At 38.8% G+C, this 27438-nt stretch overlaps 1 protein-coding gene across 3 annotated transcripts in view; it reads left to right on the top strand.

The window, feature by feature from the left end:
* SORBS3 (sorbin and SH3 domain containing 3) overlaps positions 1-27438 on the top strand; it is a 1673489-nt gene that overhangs the window by 818804 nt on the left and 827247 nt on the right. The window contains exon 9 of one of the 3 annotated variants that reach the window (XM_044082928.1): positions 14569-14667. The exons of 1 other annotated variant lie outside the window; for it this stretch is intronic. In XM_044082928.1, coding sequence (XP_043938863.1) covers positions 14569-14667 — 99 coding nt within the window. Of the gene's footprint in view, positions 1-14568; positions 14683-27438 lie in introns of all 3 variants that reach the window. One more of the 3 variants, XM_044082927.1, reaches the window with a different exon arrangement.

The raw sequence follows: 27438 nt of genomic DNA, 5'->3' as shown, positions 1-27438 counted from the left end.
TGTCAGTCATACTTTGGTAAGAAAAGAAAATATATCAAGTAAGATTCTACAGTTAAAAGTACCCTTTCAGATGACCAAGCCTACAGGGGATCAGAGCTCCAACATGTGATCAGAGAGGAAATTGGGGAGTTAATAGTAGTATGGGTAGGGTTATGTGATACAAGGGCATAACCATGTACTAAGAATGTGCGATTTGAGGGAGTTTTTGAATAAGGATGTGGAGGGGGCAGTGGACACAGATAGGGGAAGAGAGTTCCAATTTCTGGCAACGGTGTGGGAGTAGAGTGCTTTTCCTGCATTATTGTTAGCCTTGGTGATGGAGGAGAGATTTTTCACTGGATCTTAGGTATCGGTTTGCAGTATAGATAGTAAGTAGGTTGGATAATGAGGGGGTTTTTTCAGGATATTTGAGAATATTGTAGGCTGTGCCCAGCTGGTGATAGTTAAGTAGCTGTGGTAGCTCAAGCCATTTTATTTCTTTTAGTGCAGCACAGTGATGGGTTCTGTAGGTTGAGTTAGTAGCAAACTTGGTATGTTACAGACAGGACAAAAGCACTTGAATGAATTGACCATTTGGGCACTGATGAATAATATGCTGACAGAACCAGATGTAGGTTAAATGGGGGGACCCTGGCTGGGTGATAAGTTGGGAACCCCCCCTCGAGAAGTCCTCCCTGCGGCAACTCCCTCCCCAGCCATTCCAGTGTTCCAATACTTGGCTGTTTCTCCATTTATCATAAACACTGTTCAAACCTGTCAGAGTGCATACTGCTTTCTTATTTACTTCTACTTCATTACATTACTTCTACATTGATTACACATATTGAAATAAAACAGCACAAACACTAATAGTTATTTGCTAAACAAACAATACAGTAACAGTGAAAACAGTCTTAGAATGAGAAGTAAACTTCTGTGCCCTCGAAGCTCACATTAATTGAAACGGCATTAAAACTCGCATTCAATTTATTTGTTGCATTTTGTATTGGTTTATAGCCTTAAAAAGTTTGAGCACTGTGATTTGTTTTCTTTACCTTGTGTTTTGCTTGTGTTCTGCTTTTAACTGCATATTAAAACTTCAAAAGACACCACAGCTCTGTTTCTTGTGAGTCAGGCAGAAATTTTTCCCCACCCTGTCACTGTTGTGTTCTTAAATACTACTGTCTTTCTAGCTGCCTGCCTCTTATGTTAATTTGACCATATATCTCATTTTCTCCCTGCTTTCACTGGCTTGTGTGAGTAAGTATAAAACTATCATTTTGTGAAATCACTGCCCTTCAACTATTTAAATTTATTGTCCATTCTACTGTATTCCATACAAACATGATCACCCCCTTTCAATCTATCTTGCTGTTTTAAAAATAGTGACTCTCCACTAAAACTTAATGTTTTAGACAGGTAAAACTTAAGTTACCTACTTTCACATCTAACTTCTCTAGTGCACACTGCAGTGTTTAGGATAAACCATTTTTTTTCCATCTTACCTTTAAGCATTCCTGTGACTAGCACTTGCTCTAATACCTGTTGGAAAGCACTAGGAAGCCTTAAACTGATACAAGCACTCAACTCTCCCTATTAATAAGGAGAAATTAATCACGGGCACTAAACAGCCTGTAATTGCAAAGTACCTTGCTAAGGTAAGGGAAAACAGTTCTTGTACTTTAAAAAATAAATAAATAAAAGCACCAAACCAGGCATGTACAAGGGTCAGCTTCCGTTGATTTCTCCTGTCCAACTGGTGAATCTGGGCATACTGGGGCAATGCAGCAATTGCCTCATGTACACAGACAACCCTCTCCTCCTACCACCCAACACTACATCTTGTGAGAGATGCACTTACATAGCCAAACTGGAAGCAACACTCTCTCCACTCAAGATTGTGCCAGACAGTCAAGAGGAGAAGGTTAACACCCGCACTACACCTCAAGCAACACATAACCCTTCTAAACTCACACCACCAACACCCATACATAGCAACACTAAATCCACATATGCAGAGGCCCTTAACTGTAACCTGCCCAAGCAACAAGGACCTCCGAAGCTGAAACGCAAACAAACACCAATCACAACCAAAGTGTGACAGCTCACAACACCAGTGTGCCACCCAGCAACAGTCCCTAAGGCAAGACAACATTCCTAACACTTTAGTCATAGGTGACGCTATAGTCAGGCACACTGATGTCCCAGTCACCAGGCTGAACAAGGAGAAAATTACAGTGAGCTCATGCACTCAAATCACTCCACAACAAGTACAAGTATGACTCTGTCATTGTCCATGTTGGAGTGAATAACTTGAGATGCACCTCCCTGGAGTATATGAAAAGAGAGATGGAAGAGCTCTTGGATCATGTGGCCCAGGCAGGTATGACCCTAGCCCTGAGTAGCATCCTGCCTTCGCCCAGAATGATACCACAATACAAGGACAAAATGATTGACTTCAACAATTGGCCAAGCTTCTGGTGTCATTCAAAGGGGATCCAGTATCTGTCTGCCTGGGACGACATGATCGACAGACCACGATGCTTTGCCATAGATAGTCTGCACCTGTCGCCCCTGGGATTCAGGTTACTGGCTAAGGCTCTTGCCACCCATATAGTGCCTTTTTTAGGCAAAGTTCAAAGGACAAAACCACCACCGTAACTGGTACAAGCATGTAAAATCTGAAGGTAATGCTACTCAATGCTAGAAGTCTAAACCTCAAAATGCACCCTCTCGAGGCACTCCTAAAAATGGCGAACATTGATATTTGTGCAGTAACTGAGATCTAGTTCAAGGCTCCAGAGAGCACCCCTGCAATACCAGGCTACAACTCTTTCAACACTTTTCGACTACCAAACCAGGATCAAAACACTAAAGGTGGAGGAGTGTCCATATTCACCAAGGATATTCACACCACTAGGTTAGTTGCCCAACACAATGCGTCTGAAATTCTCCAGGTGCAACTAACCATTAGGTAAGACTGAAATCCAAATTGTAGCTTGCTACAGATCCCCCACCATGCCCCAAGAGTCTCACTACACCTTTCTAAACATACTGGAAAATGTTAATATACAACCAAACACCCTAATACTGGGTGATTTAAACTACCCTGCCATTAACTGGGAAAACTACTCGTGCACCAGCACCTTTGCCCAGTGGTTCTTGGAATTCATAAATTCCAATGCCCAGGATCAACTAATCCATAGTCCCACCAGGGGCTCCAATATCCTAGACCTGGTCATTACCAACATGGGAAGTTGATGCACCACACCTATGGTCACCCCCTCGTTGATCAGGTCAGACCATAAGCTAATCACCCTTAACATCCACATCCCACCCCCCAGAAAGGAAACCTATATAAAAAACTTCTCCAAGGCCAACTTCATGCTACTAAAGTCAGAAGTTACAAACTTCATGACACCCATGCAGACGGGAACTGAAAGTTCGACTGCTGAGTCCTACATTAAGGCACTGTATGAGCACATCCACTCATGCATGAATCGTGTCATCCCAAATAGAACCAAGATGCTCTCCTCCAAAAAAAGGAAGCCAATCTGGTGGTCCCCTGCCATAAACAAACTTTACAACAAAAGGAAAAAAAACTGTTGCAGAAAAGAGGAAAATCCCAGGATGCAAAAAACTCCTTTACCAGCCTCAGTAAGAAGCTGAGATCCCTCATAAAATCCTCCAAAGCTAGTTACGAAAATAAAATTGGCAAAGATTCCAAAGACAACCACAAGGCATTCTATAACTATGTCAAGAATCTAAATGGCAATGCTCAGATCTGCTCTGAGCTACAGCAGAATGGCATTAAATATACTGATCCCAAGGATATTGCCAGTATCTTGGCAGATCGATTCAGTGCCAACTTCACCCCCCACTCACCCCCTAAATGGCCCATCTCAATACTGGAAGATAGCCAAATTCCGGTAATAACGGCCACACAGGTAAAAAAAAAACTAAGAGTACAGCATCCATGGAACCAGATGACATCCCGGGCTGTGTACTATATGAACTACAAAATGAACTGGCACCTCACCTAAGTGTCATGTTTAATCATACCCTCACCTCAGGCTTCGTGCCCACTGAGTGGCGCACAGCTATAGTTATCCCACTCTACAAGGGGGGATCCACCTTGGATCCCGGGAACTACCGCCCCATCAGTCTGACGAGCCTGATATGCAAGGCCATGGAGCGTATTATCATGGAACTTATAAACAAAGACATTGGCAACCTTAAAACACTGGAGCCCACCCAGTTTGGGTTCGTGAAGGGGCAATCTTGTCTCCTGACCCTTATTGACTTCTTTGAATCAGTCTCTGGAGCCGTGGACGAGGGTAAGGCAGTCCACACAGCCTATCTGGACCTCGCCAAGGCCTTTGACACCATCCCCCACTCTGAAATCATAGATAAACTTACTAAGCTGGGCATTAATCCCTACATCACTCGATGGGTTGCCAACTGGCTTACTGACACAACCCACACTGAAAAAGTAGCTGACTCCAAATCCAGATCCAGACAAGTGGAGTACATCAAGGTTCAGTCCTGGGGCCTCTCTTGTTTGGCATCTACTTCTCTGAAGTACAGGGACTCTGGCTAACAAAGTTCGCAGGTGACTACAAACTGGGAGCCATTATTGAATCCCCAAATGATGTGGATACTCTACAAAAGGGACTTACAGAAACAGATGCTTGGTGCCAGAGCCATGGGCTCAAGCTCAATGCCAAGAAATTTACAGTTATCCCCTTTGGGGAAAAAACATGTACCCGTGAATTTTCACATATGTGGCAGTACACTAAACACTGAAAGTGTGATAAGAGACTTAGGGACACAAATGGACAGTGGTCTCACCTTCAATAACCACATCGCCACAACAGTCAGGAAATCCTTCTATGTGGCACACCTCATCACTAAGGGCGTTTCATCCAGAAAAAAAGAGGTCATTGTCCCACTGTACTCATCCCTCATTAGACCCATTATAGAATACAACATCCCATTTGGTATGTACCTCTCAAGACATCTGCAATAACTGGAAAGGCCGGAGAAATACCTCACTAAAAGAATCACAGGCCTAAAGCAGATGCCCTATGCTGACCGCCTTAAAAAACTCCAGCTGTACTCTGTCACATATCGTCTGCTTCAAGGCGATCTCTGCTGAACATACAAGGCCATGTCAAACCCAGAGCTGTTGGACATGCTACACTTACAGAAATCCCAATCCCTCAGAGTCGCACACTCCTGGGATCTAAATCTTGTCATCACAATAAACAAAACATGCTGGAGGGATAGGTTCCTGACCCAGAGACTCCCCGGACTCTGGAATAGACTGCCCATAGATGTCAAGCAGAGTGTCTCTTTGGCCCTCTTCAAAAGGAACCTTAATGATTGAGTGGGAGAAAGGAAATTCACCCCAGGGATCACGTCAGTCGCCCTACTAGACAGGGGTCCAGGGAAGTAAATAGTGTAGGAAGAAATAGCCAGAGGAATTGTGATGGCTAGGCTTGTATAGGCCCTATGGCTGATAGCCTAGTACCAACCTATGAACCTATAAGAAAATGCATCTGGCCAGTGGATGATTAAGTTTACCTTTAGGCCATTTTCAAATCATAGGCTCCTTGCACACATTTTTAGGGCCACGCATACATGTATGGGTTCTTTGATTCACCCTTCTGATTGTATTAAATTATATTCCTTGTGTAAATGAGCACCACTTGTTGGAATGTGTTTTAAATTTGTAGTTTTAAACATTCCTTGAGTAAGCAATGAAACAAAATATATGAACCAGTAACGACAAAACACATTTCAGAAAGTTTGAACTATAAAAGGCCACTCAGACATCTGTCGTTGCAATCCACCAATATCAGTTAATAAACACAATCTCTGCAGAAGTAAAAGTCATCAGAATAATTCTACTTTAAAGAGATCTGTAACTAATGAAGAGGTTGCTACTGGCAAACAACTTTACATTTTAGTGTTTCATCTACAAATTCAGTGTCTGCTGCCCTTGAAGAATTAATCGCCTATGTAACATTAAAAAAAAATTGATAAGCTGGTAATATTGCAACAGGGAATGACTGACAAACTGACAAGTTCATTATTAGTAGGCATCTCATACAAAGGAGGATACACTCAAGAGTGCAGAGCCCCTATTCCCCTTAAAATGCATGAAATAGTAATCGAAAGGGCACTGTAATAGCAGCATTCCATCTACATGGTGTGGGAGTAGAATCTGCAACGTTCTGTAACAAAGGCAATCATACTACTAACACTGCTTTCAAATTCTGCAGCACAAACTGTGACTGCCATTTGCTAAACAAAACTGTTGCACATTGAAAGCAGACTTAGCATGAACAACAGTAAACTTCTCTTCCCTTGAAAGTCATAATTCCCTGAAAATGTAATGAAACATAAACTCACAATTCCGTCAGCATTCTGGTAGTTGGTGTAGAGAATTCAGGCTCTTCTCTCCTGTAACTGAGTTAGTGTCCAACCTGATGAAGTTTGAGTAACCTGCCTACCCCCAAGCCCAGCTATGGCATTACATACAATACCACCATACCTCTCAACCCCTTAGCACAGTATATCTAGACAAAGCCTAAATTAATGTGGGGACAAAGGGCCAAAAATAGGGATAGATTTTAAATGTTGCTCTTATAGACTTAGAAAGTTGCTAGAATAAAAGGATTTGTCTTAGTATGCATTTCTGAAGGAAATTTTATTATTTATTTATTTATTGCATTTGATAACTGGGAAAGTCCACTGGGCCTGGGGTGAGCCCATTTCAGTGGAGACCTGGGGAGAAAAGCTCCACAAGATAAAATACAAAGATAAATATTAATACAACATCCAGAAAAAAAGTTGACAAAATACATACAAAGAATGTGATAATTTGCATAACAGAGAACATAAAGCATTACTATTACATTGAATGAAAAACTAGTAAAAAATATATAGAAATTAGAAAATAGAAGTAGAAGATGGCATAAGTTCAAATAACACATGAAGGAAATCCATCTACACAGTTGCTAGTAATGAGTTTAATATATTTGCAATGTTCGTTGCTATGGGGAGTTGAGTGCAGTGTAAAAATAATAGGAGATAGAAGGGAGGGAAGGACAGTGTAATTTGACAGGAAGCAATGAGTGGGCAAAGTGAAAGGCAGGGAAGTTGTAGAGGTGTAACACTGGGGAGAATAAGGAAGTCCGAATCTCAACCTTATTTAGTTATTTCAGTCTTAATTGATTTGGTAGAAAACCACACATTTTATGAGGAATAGCCCAAACATACGAGGCAAAAAAACTGGACAGTTGAGGTATACATACCTCTCAACCTCTTAGTGCAAGAAATGTGGACAAAGCCTAAAATAATGGAGATACAAGTGTCCAAAAATAGGGATACATTTTTAATACTGCTCTTTTTAAATTAGAAAATTTCTAGATTAGGATTTGGGTTGGCATACATTTTGTGAAGGATATAAAGTGTGAAACTCTTATGTAATTATTTAGTGACTTCAGTCCTCCATGAATTGCCAGAAAACCACAAATTTTATGAGGAAGTGGCCAAAAATATGAGGCAAAAATCTGGTCAGTTGAGAGGTATACATACCTCTTAACCTCTTAGTGCAAGAAATCTGGACAAATCGTAAAATAATAGGGGTTACAGTGGTCCAAAAACAGAGAGAGATTTTAAATATTGCTCTCTTTAACTTGGAAAGTTGCTAGAGTAACATGATTTGTGTTGGCATGCATTTTCTGAAGGATATGAAGTCCGAAACTCATATGTCATTGTTTTGTGACTTCAGTTCTCCAGGAATTTCCAGAAAACCACACATTTTATGAGAAACAGACCAAAACTATGAGGCTAAATCTGGACAGTTGAGAGGTATGTTAAACACACACACACACACACACACACACACACACACACACACACACCTTCTGTCTCATACAGCAATGGAATGGCTAGCACACACCCTTCCTCTCTAGTTACAGAAAGGAACCACTAGTTTAAATATATACATACAAGCATACACACATACATTTATTTATTTATTTACTTTATTTTATTTTACATTTGTTAACCGGGAAAGTCCAACTGGATACATATCCATTTTCACTGGAGGCCCGGGGAGAAAAGCTCCACACTAAAATTAATTTACACTACAAATTGTGGTTACAGAGAAGTCTATAAACATTTAACATCGGTGACAGGTTATAGTCAAAATTATGGTTACGGAAACGTTTGCAAACATTTAACATCAGTGACAGGTAATAGTCAAGGTTACATGTAGTTAGAAATAATCATTTAGACAAAAGCTGTCATTGTTGGTAGATGGATTAGTTATACAGAAGTAACAATTAAACCCAGAATTGATGGACATGCTCCGCCTAAAGAAAACCATATCCCCTCGAGCCACACGTTCCCGGGATCTAAACCTCACCACAACAATAAATAGGACGTGCTGGAGGGATAGAGTCCTGTCCCAGAGACTTCCCATGCTCTGGAACAAGATTTCAATCTACATTAGGCAGAGCTCCTCGCTAACCCTCTTCAAGAGAAACCTTGACGAGTGGATGGGAAACAGAAAGTTTACCCCAGGGATCACTTCAATGGCTCTGCTGGACAGAGGTACAGGAAACTAATCTAAGGGGGTACCTACCTATGAACATGTCTGTGCAGTGTGTAATAAAGAGAATTCTTTTTTCTCTCTAGTTTAAGCCATTTACAAACATACACACTTTCTCTCTAGTTTAAAATGCACGCTTTCTTGCTTTTACAGACACACACACACACACTTAACCTTTTCTCTTTACGGACCGGCTTAGTTTTAATTCTGCATGCAAATGTGGAATGTGTTTAAAGTTTTTTTTTTTTTAAATATATATTATTAAAGTAAACATTTAAGCCTCTTGACCAGAGTGGTCACCTCCCCAGCCCTTGGACTCTAGGCGACTGCCTGTGTTGCCTACTGCTGGATCCGGCTCTGCTGACAAATACATCAAAAAACAAGCAGATGAGATTTGGGAGACATAAACTGAAAGATGAATATTTAAAACAATACCCAGTGATTGAAATTGTCGATTCATTTAAGGACCTGGGTGTATGGGTAGATCCAGCTTTGAGTTATTCTAATCTTATCAGCCAATTGGTTAATGGTAGTTATAGAACTGTATATATATATATATATATATATATATATATATATATATATATATATATATATATATATATATTTTATTCAACCTAAAGACTAGGAAGTCAGAAATTATGAAATCTTTGTTTATTAGTTACATTAGACCCAAACCTGAGTATGGAATAACAAAATGGAAACCTTATAAGAAAACAAGCATGAATAAAACTGAAAAGACTACAAATGAAATACGCTAAGGGCATCCATGGGTATGAAAATTTAAGTTATTATGAAAGACTAAAATATCTGAACTTGTACAGTGTCTCATGTAGATATTTAAGAGGATACCTTATTTAGGTATATAGGGCATTTAGAGACAACTACCTTTGGGAATGTTTGAGATAATCAAAAACTAGTAGAAAATTGTCAGACAACCTATGTAGAAGATTCTGTATGAAAGAAAAGTGTACTAACTGGTTCTCTAAAGAGAAGCTGATGCATGGAATAGGCTACCAAATTACCTTACAGAACGCACTAGTTTAGAAATTTGTAAGAACAACATGGGCACTTACAGGAATAACTGCTTTGGTATATTGGAAGGCTAGAAGGACATTATTGCTTGTGCCTTGAAATATTTGTAGGTATGTATACATACTAAGTCCCTTGTTGCACAACCATGGAGAAAAGAGAGTGAGCGGGTAAGGGTGAGAACATTGAAGGTAGTGATGGGGATAATACTTTCCCATCTAACAGTGGGAATCATGATTAGTCATTAGTAATATGATTGGGCTGTAACTCCCGGTTATAACTCATGTTACAGTTTGTCAACATGAATGGAACCCCCATAAGTATTATAATAATGCCCAATGTCATTTTACCCTGACCCTCCCACTTGTATTGTACGTCTACTTCCTAGGTACCTCTGATACCTGCCTCTCCCATCGTCCAAACTTCACTAGCATTAGTCCTTGTTTGCATTGTTAAAGAACCAAAAATTAAATTTGATATGGTGAATAGTGATGTAGGCTACTATACTTTGTATATTACTTAATCTTGATAAAGTGTTTATCTGCTGATATACATTGAATGAACTACTTGCTGCAGGGGGGTGGGAGATTGGCATAATGGTTATGGTGTTAACCTTGAAGACACAAGGTACAGGGTTCGATTCTCACATGGGTTAACTGGCTAGGCTTAAAATGGCCCACCAGGGCAATTAGCCTAGTACTAATCTAGGAACCTAATCTATGAAATTGACCTTTCTAATCAGATAAATATACTGTGATTAAAAACTGACGACATACCCACATCAGTTAGTTATCGCTTTAAAACACATCCCTGTAAAATCCCTAAGTGAGCAGTTGGGAACAAGAATACTGAATGTACGTGAAAATGCACATATATAAAGTACATATCCATATTCACAAAAATGCATGTTAATGAAAATGCACATATATAAAGTACATATCCATATTAGCAAAACGGCATGTTAATGAAAATGCACATATATAAAGTACATATCCATATTCACAAAACGGCATGTTGTTGAAAATGCACATATATAAAGTACATATCCATATTCACAAAAAGGCATGTTAATGAAAATGTACATATCCATATTCGCAAAGCTGCATGTTGAAAATGCGCATATATAAAGTACATATCCATAGTCGCAAAACGGCATGTTAATGAAAATGCACGTATATAAAGTACATATCCATATTCGCAAAATGGCATGTTGTTGAAAATGCACATATATAAAGTACATATCCATAGTCGCAAAACGGCATGTTAATGAAACTGCACATATATAAAGTACATATCCATATTCACAAAAGGCATGTTAATGAAAATGCACATATATAAAGTACAAATCCATATTCGCAAAATGGCATGTTAATGAAAATGACCATATATAAAGTACATATTCATATTTGCAAAACGGCATGTTAATGAAAATGCACATATATAAAGTACATATCCATATTCACAAAACAACATGTTAATGAAAATGCACATATATAAAGTACATATCCATATTCACAAAAAGGCATGTTAATGAAAATGTTCATATCCATATTCGCAAAACGGTATTTTGCTGAAAATGCACATATATAAAGTACATATCCATATTCACAAAACAGCATGTTAATGAAAATGCACATATGTAAAGTACATATCCATATTCACAAAACAGCATATTAATGAAAATGCACATATATAAAGTACATATCGATATTCACAAAATGGCATGTTGTTGAAAATGCACATATATAAAGTACAAATCCATATTCACAAAAAGGCTTGTTAATGAAAATGTACATATCCATATTCGCAAAACGGCATGTTAATGAAAATGCACATATATAAAGTACATATCCATAGTCGCAAAACGGCATGTTGAAAATGCACATATATAAAGTACATATCCATATTCACAAAACGGCATGTTAATGAAAATGCACATATATAAAGTACATATCCATATTCGCAAAACAGCATGTTAAAAATGCACATATATAAAGTACATATCCATATTCACAAAACTGCATGTTAATGAAAATGCACATATATAAAGTACATATCCATATTCACAAAACTGCATGTTAATGAAAATGCACATATATAAAGTACATATCCATATTCACAAAATGGCATGTTGTTGAAAATGCACATATATAAAGTACATATCCATATTCACAAAACTGCATGTTAATGAAAATGCACATATATAAAGTACATATCCATATTCACAAAACGGCATGTTAATGAAAATGCACATATGTATATAAAAGTAAATATCTATATTCATAAAACGGCATGCTAATGAAAACACACACACACACACATATATATATGTGTGTATGCATATATATATATATATATAAGTACATATCCATATTCGCAAAAAGGCATGTCAATGAAAATGCACATATATAAAAGTGCATGTCAGTATGTACAAAAAGGCATGTTAATACTGCTATGAACTGTTGTGAGTGTGATGGCCCGACACTGGCCCAATAATCAAGGAGCCTCAATCCTCACCACTTGTAACAGTGGGGGATGTGCACACTTGGAGGATGACAAGTACACACACAATAAGGTATGATTTACCTTAAGAGCACACAGAGATCACAGTCAGTCTGGGGCTGGTTTCTCCCTCTTTCTCCAGATCCCCAATAAGACTCCCCACTAGCACAGCTGTAGGGTTGATATCTCGGCTCAGTGGCCACACCAAGATCCCCAGTACCTTGTCTGTCCAACAAGTGCTTTGTGTCCCTGCTAAGTAGCTGACACACATACTCTTTGAGATTTGATTTATATACCAACACACACACTCCTGGGAAAGGCTGGCACATATTTACTAGCTATGGCCCCTTTTGCCCCGACTGTAAGGTAGTTTCCACTGCCACCAGCCACTACTTACCAGCTACTTTAAGGGCCTTAACAAAGGGTGTCTATTCTTTCTGTGTAATATTACTATTAATTCAAATGGTAGTCAGACCAAGAGCAAGGCTATTTAGGAGTGGCCTGTACAGTGTCACCATATAGATATGCAAGTACTCTTAAGAGCTTAAATATCTGTAAACATACCAGTCACAATTAAAGAGTTTAAATATATGTAATAGATCATAAAAGAACAAGACAATACTCAGTAAGTAATCAGTTGCATCAGAGTTCAAAATCACAGGAAATATTTTAAACAACATTGCAGGACAGTCTCAAATTAATAAAGAAAACATCTAAACTGCACTTTACTATATTCCTATCTGAATCTAAAAGAGTTACTATGCCATAAAACTTGCAAGCAAAGTAAGTGCAGAAGGTGATGAGTGGATGTGGTTGTCAGGTCAAAAGACAGATAAAAAACGCCATGTCTCTCTCTCTCTCTCTCTCAGAGTTTTCTTAAAAAGTGATGTCATCCCAAGCTAACCCAGCAATAATGCTTGATATCAGTTTGTCACCTGACTTTCAGTTCCCAAGCTAAACCCCCAATGCCAGAAACTAACAGAATTTAGCATCTCTGTGTGAAAAATACACATCTCTCAGATGTTTGCAGATCCTGGAAGCCATAAAACAGTAAGACACTTCAACATCTCAAACCTAGTAATTACTTCTCTTTCAAGATGATGCAAAAAACTTCCAGCTATAGACATTGTGTCTGCTACAGCACTGAAACTGAGAGATAACATCTCTTTTATTATGTGGTTATGAAACAATTTAATTTCAACTATTTTCTCTGAATTTTTTTCAAGTTAACCTTCTGTGGTCGTTTCCATTAAACCTATACATCTAAACAGTCAAAATAGTGCCAGTACATTCCTGTTCTATTCCAATAGGGAATGCTGTGATTACATTTTAGCTCAGTACTTTACACACACTTTTGTGTAAATCATATCAATATTCACACATAACAGAATTATTTACAAAATTCCAGTTAGCTGTGCTGGCAGCGTGACAGTGAGAATAAACTATTGTAACTCAGAACATTGTAGCTTAAGCATTAAGAATGGTTTGCAGTAATGATTATTTTTTTGTTTTTAGTTTTACAGTTTTTAATTGTTTTATATTGGGGGGGGGGGGAGAAGAGGTATGTAATGATGTGCAGTAGATTTCTGCACACCAGTCAGAAGGTGTAGTGTTGTCCTATTAAGGGAAGCTTAGTGAGCTTAACTTTTATGTTGAACTCATTTTTGACTGGCAAGAGTGCACCCACTCCCATTTTTGTTTACCTTTTCATCTGCCTAATGGCATGTTGGATGACTGTGTTAACTGCATTTGACATCAGTGATGGGAGTGCCATGGCTACCTCTCTTGTGCCCTCTTTACGAGCTGCATCATCATATGCTCTAGCATATTCTTCTCCTTCCATTTTTGGTGGGTGTTTGGAACAGTACTGGAAGTTGATTGCATATAACAATAATGAGTTAGCTGTGAGATGAGATGTTACTGATGATGAAGTCATCCTTGCAGAAGTCCGGTACATGAGCTTAGATTGTTGAGATTCTTGAAAATAACTCTTGTATCCAAATGGCACTTGATTGCTAGGATACACTAGTATACTAGTCATTATATCATCATGACATGAATTAATAGCTGTTGGATATTAACGTTAATCTCCCATCTGAATTGGGTGATGTGGTTGATCATTATGATGGTCTCTTGTGGCCGTAAACTTAGAAACCTATGAAGGAGGTGTTTTCTGTTCAGAAATAATTAACATGACTTTAGTCATCTTTGATCATAAGTTAGACAAGTTGCTACTGCTTCTTTTATGGTGATTTTAGATATTTGATCTGATGGCACTTACTAAGTACAATGCCAGTATCTAGTTGTATTTTAGTGAGAAAGCTAACTGCCAGTCCCTTCTGTTTATAGGAAATGTATAAAGCTCTGTTAGTTAGCCAAAGCTATGTAACTGCTTTGTACATGTGTTTTTATCCCTCTGACTCAACCAGATAGCCCTTGTGAAAGACCTGGCTGAGTTTAATGCAGAGTTAGACAACGACATTAAAAACATGAAGAATCGTATGAGCCTGAATTCAAGATTCACCAAGGTGAACAAGGTTAAGGTACTTCTGTCCTGTTCATATTACTGCTGTTGTCTGATCGCAGAACAATCATCAACTCTAGCCGCACTAATGCTGCACAGCTTGGCTTTGCTCTGCACGCCATGCCAGTCATGGACTGTTTTGATTCCACTTGCATGGATTTGCTAATGAAACCATATTCCTGATTCCTTGGAAGGCTTTACTAGTTATGTTCCTTTGTGCAAACCAACAAATCAGTTGACTCAGTGACAATTTCTTTCTGCTGCTTTTTTACTGTAAATGATATGCATGCATTTTCCATCTTAAAACAAATAATCATTACAAGGCATGCTTTAAGAGAAGGTACTGTTTTTTTTAATTTTGGTGCATATTCTGAAATTGTAGCTTAGACACATCAAGTGAGCATGAATGAAGAAAATAGAAATCAAAACGCTTCATGGATGAATTTGTGTCCATGTATTCATGCGTGTATGTGTTCATATGTGTATGTACAAAACTAGCTAGCTGTACATATATCTACTGAGGTGTGTTTTAAGTAAAGTTTGGTAAGTAATGTCATATTAAGACAATCCTAGTAGTGTGTAGGCAAGCCATTTGTTTTAATGACCTGGTGATTAAACAAGAATCAGATGAGTGACCCACCTATATGTGGATAGCAGTTCTTACGGAAAGACAAGTGTACGTTGCTGTTACAGTAAACTGTTCTCATAAATGGAAGATAAAAGCAAGAAATCTGTATGCAGTACAAAGGCTGACATCCTTAGTTCATTACCTACCATAATATGTAATTGCATTTTTTTTAGTAAAAAATTATTAGAATCTTAAATGAAAATATTTACAATTGCACATAAGCGCACACAGTCTTTGATAGTAAGGAGTAAACATATACAGCAGTATATTATTACTACTGTCTCAGCATCTTGTTTGAATACCGTACCATCCTTCTTCATGGCATAGGTGCTAGTCCTTTTATGTGATGCATAAAGTTTGCTTGTTCTAGCTGCACTGCACATATTATCTTCAGCATTTCCATCCTTTTCCTCAGCTTATCAAGTAAAGGTTCACACTGATATATCCTGACTGGTTTAAACAAAAATTCATACCTTTAAATCAGATGCATTCTGCAACAATGTAAGATGCATGAGTCAATTTAAACATGTTTGAGGAATGTACTGAATATCTGTACTAGACACTCCCCCAGCTGTTGTAAAGAGGTGTACCAAGCCCTAGCTTACAGGCTTCTTCTTTTCTGTCACATTAATACATGTGGTAGACCTCCATTTTACCATCCTCACATCGTAAATCATGAACATAAATATATATGTACTGTACTGGGATACAGAATTAATAAATTAAATTTCTCAAGGGTGGTATCAAATTTTAAGTGATAAAATGTTGTAAAGACTACCATATTCAAGATTAAAGTTCAAAATCTCTGTGCAATATATTTCTATTAATCTTCCAGGAAACCTTGGTGCGTCTTGTTCCCCACAGAAGTAGTAGACTTGTTTAAATGCTATCTCACAAACGCCAAAAACCATATTATGCTCGCACAGTAATTCAACACACTTAAACAAATCACAGCAAATGATTCATTGCAAAACTTCATTGTGAGGCGCACAACTGACATCAAGTACAAGAACTTCAAACGACTAATCACAACTGTTTTGCCCACTATGTAGCACCATTTCAGTTCCTAAGGACACTACCTTTCAAAATCAAAACCCCATGCAGGTTAGAGGTTGCCAGTTAAGTCCCCCATGGGGGATAGGGAGTTGCATGAACCAATGCAACTGACAGTTGACTGTCAAAACCCTTTTCAGTCCAAGCCATGCACTCATCCCCCAGCTTAGTGAGCTATTGGAAATCCAGCCAGTTGCAGTATTTTATTGCACGTAGAGATTCACAGATGGGATCTCATCCTCTTGCTAGCAGTTAGCTGCATGACAGACTAGTATCCTTTCCAAGCCTATTGGCACCTGTCAGTCACCAAGTAACATTCAAGTACTGAAAGATATGTTAGCTGTCATCACTAATCACTTGGGCCAAAAACCCTGCAACCAATTATTATATAACCGCCTTCATGTCTGCCTTCTTGCAGCCAAACACTTACAGTGTGCAGAGTGGTCACTGCTAGATTGCCCTGTGCATCACTGAAGAAAAAGAAAATCACTGAGTTACTGGACTAAAGGCCGGTGGGGAGATCAAGAACCTGAGGCAGTGTCATCCTGCTGCTGTGGAATGTTTTCTTACCAATTTCCCAGCCCCTTTCAGCATTGAAGTGCCCCTCACTTCTGCCAGGGGCTGCCATCAGCAGGATAGCCTACGGTTGAAAGCACATTGATGTTGTTTCCCTGGCCTTCACCAGGGAACTGAAACCATGACAGAGTGCCCTGAGAGTGTGTACCTCTGCCTCACTCTGAGCTTTGTAACTGTGACAGTGTGCCCTGAGAGTGTGTACCTCTGCCTCACACTGAGCTTTGTAACTGTGACAGTGTGCCCTGAGAGTGTGCACCTCTGCCTCACAATGAGATTTGTAACTGTGACAGTGTGCCCTGAGAGTGTGTACCTCTGCCTCACACTGAGCTTTGTAAGGACAGGGGCAGTGTACAGGATTGTTGGTAGGCGATACGCATGTGCAGTAGACTTATGACCTAGGCCACTGAGAAATATGTTAGCTCTGTAGAGAGCTCCACGTCTTTTGTGACTTTTGTTTGTGTCAGTGCTGACATGAACTTCATACTTAAGCTTATCAGTTGTTACACAAAATAACTTGTTGGAAACCTGGTCAGGTATGATGGTTTGAGAAGAGGAACTAGTAATCTGTGAATTTTTGGGAATTGATTTTAAAGAGGAAGAGCATCACTTTAGTTTCTTACTTTGAAGTGTAAGATGGATGTTTTTTCCTCTGATATACTGCTAATTAGGTATCGGAGATAATGATAGTCTGTAGCTGTTACAGGGAAGGGGCAGAAAAAATGATTGTATCATCTTCTATGTATTGAATCATAGTGGATAATTATGTGACAGTGTGTAATGCTTATTTATATAGATGTTGAATAACAGGGGTCCATGAATGTACCTTTGGGGAGAACTAATAGAGACTGGGTGGGAGGAGGAACAAGTGTTTTGCCACCTTTCTCCTTGGGCACAATTACTTAGGTAGCTGTTGATCCATGATAACGTACGCTGTAAGTTAAATTCTACTAGGGTTTGAATCTGTTCTGGTTGTAGAACAGTATCTCGTGCTTTGGAGAGATTTAAAAAATGTCTGAGACTGGTATGTCAGCATTAGGCTGTTAGTTAATGATACAATAGTAGTAGTGTTATAGGAGGGGTAGAGACCCTGCTGGGCAGGGGAGAGTAGATTAATGAGTAGGTAGTGGGGTATTTGAGTGTGCAAATAATGCTGCAGGATTTCTGAGAGAGGAGGAAGAATAGCTATTGATGCAGATCAGTAGAGTTTGCTACCTTATGGATTTGTACATTATGTGACTGTTTCCATATTGCAGGAACACAAATTGCTGGTGGAGACAGACATGCTCAGGCCCCAGCTGCTACGTAGATGTACTCTGCCAACAGTTGTCAGTTTAAGGATGAGTTTTTTAGTGGATACAGTAGGGATGGTTTGTAGTATAAAGGTGTTGGTTTGATGTGTATTTTCAGGTTAATCATAGCATGGCTGAGAACCTGTGGATTTAATGGTGTGGTTGGCCTGTTGGTTAAGTGGAGTTTAAGAAGCCTGCTATAGTGCAAACAATATCACTTTTTTAATCATTTTTTATCATTTGTATATTGGGTCAAGCTTGTTATATTCTATAAGTACAAGGTAATACAAGATTCTGCCTTCATACCTTCAATAGTATCCTAAGTAGCTACAATTAGAATGGTCTTAAAATCCTTCCTCTAGATGATTCCCTCCTTTACTTCAACAACTGCTTTCTAAACATCCTGCACACCTTAGCACCTACCAGATCTAGAATAATTAAATCCAACCATGCCCCCTGGCTTTCTAAATCTACCAGAAAAAATGATGAAAAGTAGGGATAAAGCCTGGAAATGCTGGCTCGGTTCCAAAATTCCTTCCAGCCGTATCTATTATAAACAGCTTTGAAACCAAGCTAAAAAACATATCTACAAAGATGAGCAGCAATACTTCTGGAACTTAAAAACAAAAATAATCCCAACCTTTTGTGCTCTTCTGTTAATATTCTCTTACTCCCTGGTACAAAATTTAATCCCTGTCCATATCCTAATATGCCACCTGACCTTATTGCCTCTAAATTCAACTCCTGCTTCATTGATACTATAGCCAATCTTACCACCTCCTTCTTCTTAGCCTTACCAACCAACCATATCTCTATACCTACCTCCTGTACTTCACCATCACAAAATCTCTCTGGCCCAAATGTCCCTACTCAAAACTGCATTAAGGAACCCCCCCCCAACTATAATTCAATCTCTCCCCTATCTCTACATCCTTTATATAAAAAAAAAAAAAAAAAAAAAACGTCAGAATCCAATGCCCTGTTCTAACTCTGCTGACAATATTCCTGCCAAATTCCTCAAGATTGCTACCGATGCAGTAGCCTATCCAGTTAGTATCCTTATCAACAAGTCCATTTGACCAAAACCAACTTAGAAAAGCAATTCACTGGGTCCAAACCAAAAGCTCCGTACCTCCACAGGAATCTTACGTCCCCTGTTTTTGGAAAAAAGCTATTATCCTCCCACTTCATAAAGGTGGTCCTTCCTCTGATATCTCAAACTTTTGACCCATTGTTATTCTATCCCCTATCTCCAAAATACTGGAAAAATGTGTCCAAAAACAACTCGTTCATCACCTTCTAAATAATAACATCCTCTCCCCATCCCGGCACGGATTCCGTCTAGGGCATAATACATCTCCTTCTTGAATACTTACACCGTACTGTTTCAGCTTAATTTCTGGATTTGTCAAATGCATTTGACACTATATCCCATGCCATTCTCCTGTCTTCAGCTCTCTTAAATAGGATTATCCTCTCTGTCTCTTAACTAGTTTAAAAGCTCTCTCTCAGATGGGCAACATGCCGTCAAATGGCAAAACTATTTCGCCCTACCTTCACAACCCTGCAGGCGTTCCCCAGGGCTCAATTTTAGGACCTCTTCAATTTAATATATTCATAAATAATTTTCAGACTATTCCAAATGCCTCCTTGGTACAGTATGTAGATGATTCGACCTTAATTTGCTCTGCACCTAACCCAGTCACTCTGCAACAAATTACTCAAATAGCATTCTCTAGAACAGAATCCTGGCTCCACAGTAACCAAAACAACTAAACGTATGGTGTTTACTCCAAAAGAAATAAAGCATTCAACATAGAAGACTTCAACATACTCTCTGCAAACTCTATTAAAATTGAATTAGTAGCCATTACCAAACTATTAGGAGTCATAATAGACAAAAACTTAAAGTTCGACCTGCACATCCAATCTAATATTAATAAAACCAATAAAAAACTAGGGTTCTGTATAGGGCTAACAAGTTTCTCTCCTTTCCAACTAAACAAGCCTTGGCCCTCTCCTATCTTCTACCTTCTTTAACCTATGGTGCACCCCTGGTAATCCATCTGCAGTCTTCCCTGAAACTTGGACTAGAGTCCTGCTACAATAAGATTGCCAAATTTGCCACAGGTAGCTGCCACTCCTCCCATCACTGTATTCCCTTAAGAAAACTACAATGGCTTGAATTCCCACACTACCTATTACTCATACAGCTAACCACCTCACATAAACTTATCTAGAAATCACAAGACTGCCTCGCCCTTGGCTCCCTACTTGCCCGTACTTCCCTGCTAGGCCACTATGATCAGAACAGCAACACTTACTCCAAATTCATAAACCAAACTACCTCCAGGTAAACTATTATATTCTTGGATCATTGCCAGATTATGGAATAGCCTCTCTTTCTCTATATGCAATGAACAACATGCATCTAACTTCAAAACCGCCTTATGCAATCATCTCCTCTGTAACTGGATTTGTAACTGCATAAACACACCTCCTGCAACCCACGAAGCCATCACTTGACCTTTTCTTCATTTCAATCTCACCATTGTTCCAAAGCAACTGTAGCCTCTCTAACTACCTTGAATTACTCCTACACTCTAGCCTCTCTAACCACTCTATTTCTCACTCTATATCTTCACTGAAGATAGCCTAACTTAAATTAAATTTCTCAGCATTCTTACTGACTGAGAATCTTTAAACTGATTCCTCCTGAAACTATTTCTTTTGTAACGACGTCATATCTGAACTTCCATTGAATCTCTGTAATTCTACTGAACTCAATTGTATCTTACTTTTAACTCAATTGCTTGTTACAGAGAATCTGTAGTGCCTGACTTTATGAATATGAACTTAATTGTATCTTATTTTTAACTCAGTTGCTTGTGACAAAGAATCTGTAATGCCTGACTACATGAATATAGTAGAACTTGCGCTGTAGTTGTTCCTATGGATATTCTGAATGTTTTTACTTTTTTGTTATGATGCACTGTAATATTGTATTTAAATTATTTGTCTTGGCGCTTTTTTTCCCAAGCCCACCCTGAAAATGGGCTCACTCTGGCCCAGTGGACTTCCCCAGTAAACACATGTCAATAAATAAATAAGTAAATATTCTGGTCAGCAATTCTGCGCTGTAGTAAAACTTATCATATACTAATTCATATTGAGTCTCTGAGAATCTGCTTTCTGCTTAGGAACACTGTAGTTAGTATAGTTTTGGGCATTAACTTTCTCTCTTGTATAGCTGGGCTTTACTACAGGACTTTATCTGTTAAGCAGTTTATTACAGTTCTGCAGATTTTCCTCCATTTCATCTGAGGCTAGGCAGCAAGCTGCAGATATGAAATGTCGGGATGGTTCCTGCTGACAGTTCATTTAGACAAGCCTCTTCCTGCAGATCTAAGTATCAGCATTAGTATTCATTTTTTTATCATCATTGGCATCCATGTGGTTCTATACACTCAGGATATGAAGGACCTTCCCACTGATGCTACATTTGTTTGGGTGCAGGAGTGCTGGTGGAGGTGGTGCATTCTGTGGGTGGTTGACATCTGCCACTATGTTTAGCCAAGTCTTTAAGTTGCAGATCATTTTTATGCCACAACACAAACCTTTGGGCTAAAAACTTCATTTTTTTCTGTCTCATGTCCCTGTTCCACATAATTTCCAGCACTCTAGAGCACATTTTTATCAGAATCACTCTTATGGAACCATATAGCAAACTTCCTTCACACAAATGGCTACCCTTCCTTAATGACAGCATTGAGCCGCAGCAGACTAATGGTCCAGGACCATCCTTTTGTGACTAATTTATGCAAGTGACATTCCTTGATCATTATTAGCTTCTTTTTGCATGCCATCCTTTGTCATGGCTTAACTGAAAACGTCATGCTAGGATCACTGAGAATGTGCTCATTTGTCAACAAGTTAATCGTATCATTATTTTCTTGGCCTAAAAACAAAACAACCATTTTTAATATCGCCCACACCCCTTCTCCATTCCAAAGGAAATAGCATACAAGTAAAGGTCTGTTTTATAGGAAGTACATTTGTCAAGCAACCTCTTAGCCAAGAGCACTACAAAAAAGGATTATGATGGAAATGGATAAGGATCAGCAAAGTTCATCAAAATGAATGCGTTTTGTGTCCCCTACTCCTGCTCCCTACTACCATGGGGCAGAGTTTTTCGGCTTGCCTGCCTGTCAGGAGCTCAGTAAATACATCCAAATAGGTTTAACTGACAGTAGAATAACAAGTTGGTGTGCCGGTGCAAAGAAAATACCATAAACCAGAAAAAAGGCACCAAAGGGACCGTGGATACGTTCTTTTAATAAAATACATGAATAAAACCATCCCAAGTAGATCGTGTTAAGCGCGTTCATCAAAAAAACATGACTTCATCAGAACAACCAGTCCAACATATCTTCACATTTAAATACTTCCACCAATGGCTACAAAATAGTCGATTAATTAATCAACCTAGAAGCTGCATTTAAAGTGCCATTTTCAAAAAAAAATGTTTAAAAAAAATAATATATGTGTATGTATATATGTATGTATGTGTGTGTATATGTATATATATATATATATATATATATATATATATATATATATTTTTTTTTTTTTTTTCTGGTTTAACAGACAGTAGCCCAAGGTCACTGAACTAAAATTTTATTGATCCTCCTGGCACAGTCGATTCTGCACACTCCATCACATCTGATGTTATAGGCCGTGTTGGTGACACAGTCAATTTCCACACCCTATCACGTCAAGTGTCACAGGCTGTGTTGGTATCACAGTCCATTCCGCACACCCTATCACATCTGATGTCTTAGGCTGTGTTAATGTCAGTCCATTCTCCACCATCCATCATGTCTGGTGTCACAGACTGTGTTAATGTCACAATCCATTCCACACACCCCATCACATCTGATGTCACAGGCTGTGTTATTTCCATTTGTTTACTGGGGATGTCTGTCTGGGCTGAAAAGGCCCATATATATATATATATATATATATATATATATATATATATGTACCTCTGTTGACTGTGCAAGTATGGAATAATGACAAAAAGTTATACTGGAACTTCTGTATATGTATGTATGTACATACATACATATACAGAAGTTCCAGTATAACTTTTTGTCATTATTCCATACTTGCACAGTCAACAGAGGTATAGCTTACATACAGGTGAAAAAGAATAAACAAATAGCAGTATAAATAAGTTATGAATTTTATACACTATACGTAAATAAAACACATGGGATTTGCAGTTGAAGTGGTAGAAATTAGCAAGAAGAAGCAATAGAGATGAAAGAAACAGGGAAATGTAGGTATATAAAGAGTGGGATATAGGAGAGTCTCATTCTGCTACGCATTATCTAGCCAGGTTTGCAACATGAGCAAAGTCAGGTGTTGTATGGGTGCTCCTAAGTCATAATTTGAATTTGGCAGTCTTATTTGAGCTGTGTGTGTTCTATGACATACTATTCTAGGCTTTGGATACACTGCTAGAGTATAAGGCATCACCACGACTGTTGTTTGATTTGGTGACTTTCAAAAGTAGTTTGTTAGAGGATCTTAGCGCTCTAGTATCGGAGTAGTGTTGAACGAGGTTGCTAATAGCTGGACAGTAATCTGGGTGGTAAAGGACGCTATGAGCTAGTGTAAGTTGGTTAAGGGTTAGAAGGTTAGGTAGTTCCAGCTTAAGCTGGTTGTAAGAATGTGCAGTGATGAGATCTCAGTGTGATTTGAAGCAAATCTGGCAGCTTTATTACAGCAGGATTCAAGTTTATTTAGATCTCATTTCTTTAAGTTTGTGATTATAGGTGAAGCATACAAGAGTGTATACAGCAGGTGTGTTTTCACAGTCTAATGCCTGGTGGAGTCAGTTGGCTTAATTCCATATAGTTGACCCTAGCTTGACATGGACCTTTTTAATGATTAGTGATAGATGTTTGTCAAATTCAAGGTCTTTATCTATGGTGACCCCTTGGAGCTTGGTGTGTGGTTCATTGGTTTAATGATTGATTGTATTTGAGGAATCAATGGTGAAAGGTTGAGAGTGATTTGATATTTTACTATTAGAGAACATCGTAAGTTTTGTTTTGTTGGGGTTGAGGATGAGTTGGGAGTTAGAGATATGTTTCAATAAACAGGAAAGTTTTTTTTTTTTTTTTTTTGCCGGAGGTCTGATAGGGAGGGAGCAGAGCATATGAGGGATGAATCATCTTGCGTATTGGACTGTCGACACATGCTGGGTGGCTATGCAGAGCTTATTAGTAAAGATTTTGAACAGAAGTGGACCTATAATAAGATCCTTGAGGTACACCCATAGAGACTGGTAATACGGCGGAAAGAGTATTTTGCCACTTAGCCTGCTGACGGTCAGTTAAGTAGCTGAGAAACCAGCCAAGGGAAGAGGGGAAAGATTTGGAGAGGCAAGTTCTACAATAAGTTTTTGATGTGAAATGGTTTTGAAAGCTTTTGATAAATTAAGAAAGATAATTGAGGTATGCAGACCATTGTTTTTGTCTTGGTTGATTGTATTGATGAAACTGAGTAAGGCTGTAAGTGTACTATGGTTTGGCCAAAAACCATGTTGAGTTGGGGAGAGGAGGCTGCTTTTGAGAAGGTGGTGAGGAGCTGAGTGTGAACACAATTTTTGAGAATTTTGACTAAGGGAGAGGATGGCGACTGGCCTGCAGTTGGGGAAATTGGTGAAGGTGCCTCCTTTGTGCAGGGACATTTTGTAGGATATTTTCCAGAGTTTTGGTACATACTGCTCAGAGAAGGACCAATTGATTAAGGAGGATATGGGGTAGGCAATGTTGTCAGCAGCAAGTTTGAGGTATTTATTTGGGAGTTGGCCAACAGCAGGTGAGGAGGGTTTGAGTTTAGATAGGAGGTTTGTTTATTGTGCCAGTCTGGATAAGGTTGAAGTAAAAGGACCTTGTTTTTAGGTTCCTTGTTTGTTGGGATTGTTATGAGTATTCATGTTGAACAAAACCATGCAGATGAAATTGCCAGTATATTTGACCAAAACCAACTTAGAAAAGCAATTCACTGGGTCCAAACCAAAAGCTCCGTACCTCCACAGGAATAATGGGACCAAAATTCTTATGAACACACTCTTATTCCAAACACAAAGAAAGTTAAGCGCTTTCATCTCCCTCACCAAAACAGAGACTTCTGAATTATTCCCATAAGCACCTCTTATATAATAGGTGTCATTTACATTCGAGTTAGACAATTTACAAATTTAAAATTCTATAGTTAGTGATTCACACTGCTCCATAAACTGACAACTTAAAACATTTATGTTAAAAGTGTAAAATGTTGAAGCTTTGAGAAAAATACAGAGCTCTCTTTTAACACTGGAGCCAAAGGAATGTTCTCATTAATACCTGGTGGTGTGTTAGAGTTTAATTTTATTGTCCGAAAAAGTTCTCTTAACTCCAACCACCCACCTCGGGCATTTAATGGAACTTGTTCTAAGATCCCAAATTTAAATCTAGTGAAGTCCTGACACTGTAAGGAGTGGTTTATACAGTGAATTATTCACATTACCCCTTGATATTGCATACAGATGTTAGAAGATCCTTGTTCTAAGTTTTCGAAGACGAAAAAGCTTAACTTTCTTTGTGTTTGGAATAAAGTGTGTTCATAAGAATTTTGGTTCTGTTATTCCTGTAGGAGGTATGGAGCTTATGGTGTGGACCCAGTGAATTGCTTTCCTAAGTTGGTTTTGGACTATTCATGTTAGTTTTAGCTAGTGATAGTACAGAGTTAATGAAGTGCCTATAGAATTATGTGGCAATATTGTCAGTGGAGTTAGTGGTGGATGGGTAGGGGGTAGTGGCGTAACCTGGTGTTTACAGGTGGTGGATGTTGCCCCCAAATTTTTTAGGGTTATTTGGTACTTGTGTTGGATTGTTGTATAGCATTGCTTTTTGTCCTGTGTTTACTTTTTTCCCTGGTTTCTAAGTTGATGATCGTTCTGAAGCGTAGCAGTATTTTGCTTGTGTTGGATTGTTGTATAGTATTGCTTTTTGTCCTGTGGTGTTTTCTTGGTTTCTAAGTTGGTGATGGTTCTGAAGGGTAGCAGCCTTTTTGGAGGCTTGGTAGTGCAGCCATGCTTTGTGTCTATGTTTGAGGAGCATTTTGGTGTCTGAGGACAGCCATTGAATGCGTTTAGATTTTACATAAATTTTCCTGGGGGAGGGGGGCGCTAGGCTATCTAGAGTGCTGAGACATCTTCCATTGAAGTATTCTACATCTAGGTCTAGTTGTACGTGCTTTCAGGGGGACCAGTCACTTGTAGAAGTAATTTGAAGGTATCGGGGGGGGGGGCGATTTCTCTTGTTATGGATGTGTTTCTAGAGTATGTCTTTAGAGGGTGCATGTGCATTGTCTTAACAGGCAGGGTGGGTAGGTGATAACTTAGGCTGAATTAGGAGGCAGCCTGGCTGGAAACATTTTCAGATTAAATTGGTGAGAGTCCACTCTGTGATAAGTCATTGTTTGCTGTGTTTTCCAGTTCTAGTTGGATTTTGTATTAATTGAGAGAAGCCTTGAAGATTAATATGATTTTTCTCTTTTTAGTTTCTCCAACTCTTTTGGGTTTCTAATACCATAATATGGACCCCATTCCAACGTCAAAGTACGATTAAACATCATGAAATTAGCATTGTTTCACTCAGCCAAAAGTGCTCTTTGCAGCACCTCCAATGTGCCCACTAATGACTCCTGTAATTCATATGGGGTTACATGTATTGGTAACCTATCTAAGTATGATTGCAGATTCTTTTTTATAAGACCTGTTGCTCCTACTACTATTGGAACTGTCTGGTTATCTTTCAATCCACATTGCTCTTGTTTCTGCCTGCAAATTCTGATGTTTTATTACTTTGTGCCTCTCTGTACACAAGACACTTTAGTCACTGGGTGTAGCAATTTCAGTGATCAATGCTACTTTTGTCTTCTTTTTATGGACCACTATATCCATTTTTTAGCATCTATCTTTTGAACTGTTGGTAATGGGTGATCCCATGTGATGCAGACTTCATTTTCTATGATGCTTTGTGCTTCATGTTTCCAGTGTTTTTCAGCCACTTCAATGCCATAATGTTTGCACAATCACCAGTGCAACAGTCTTGCCACATTATTATACCTTTCAGTATACAGTCCTCCTGCCATTATTATGCCACAACCAGCA

This window comes from Protopterus annectens, chromosome 9.part0 (assembly GCF_019279795.1).
Source record: "Protopterus annectens isolate FY-2018-M chromosome 9.part0, PAN1.0, whole genome shotgun sequence".
Taxonomy (NCBI): domain Eukaryota; kingdom Metazoa; phylum Chordata; order Ceratodontiformes; family Protopteridae; genus Protopterus; species Protopterus annectens.
The sequence above is the reverse complement of the archived record's forward strand: the minus strand, read 5'-3'. Positions and strand labels throughout refer to the sequence as shown.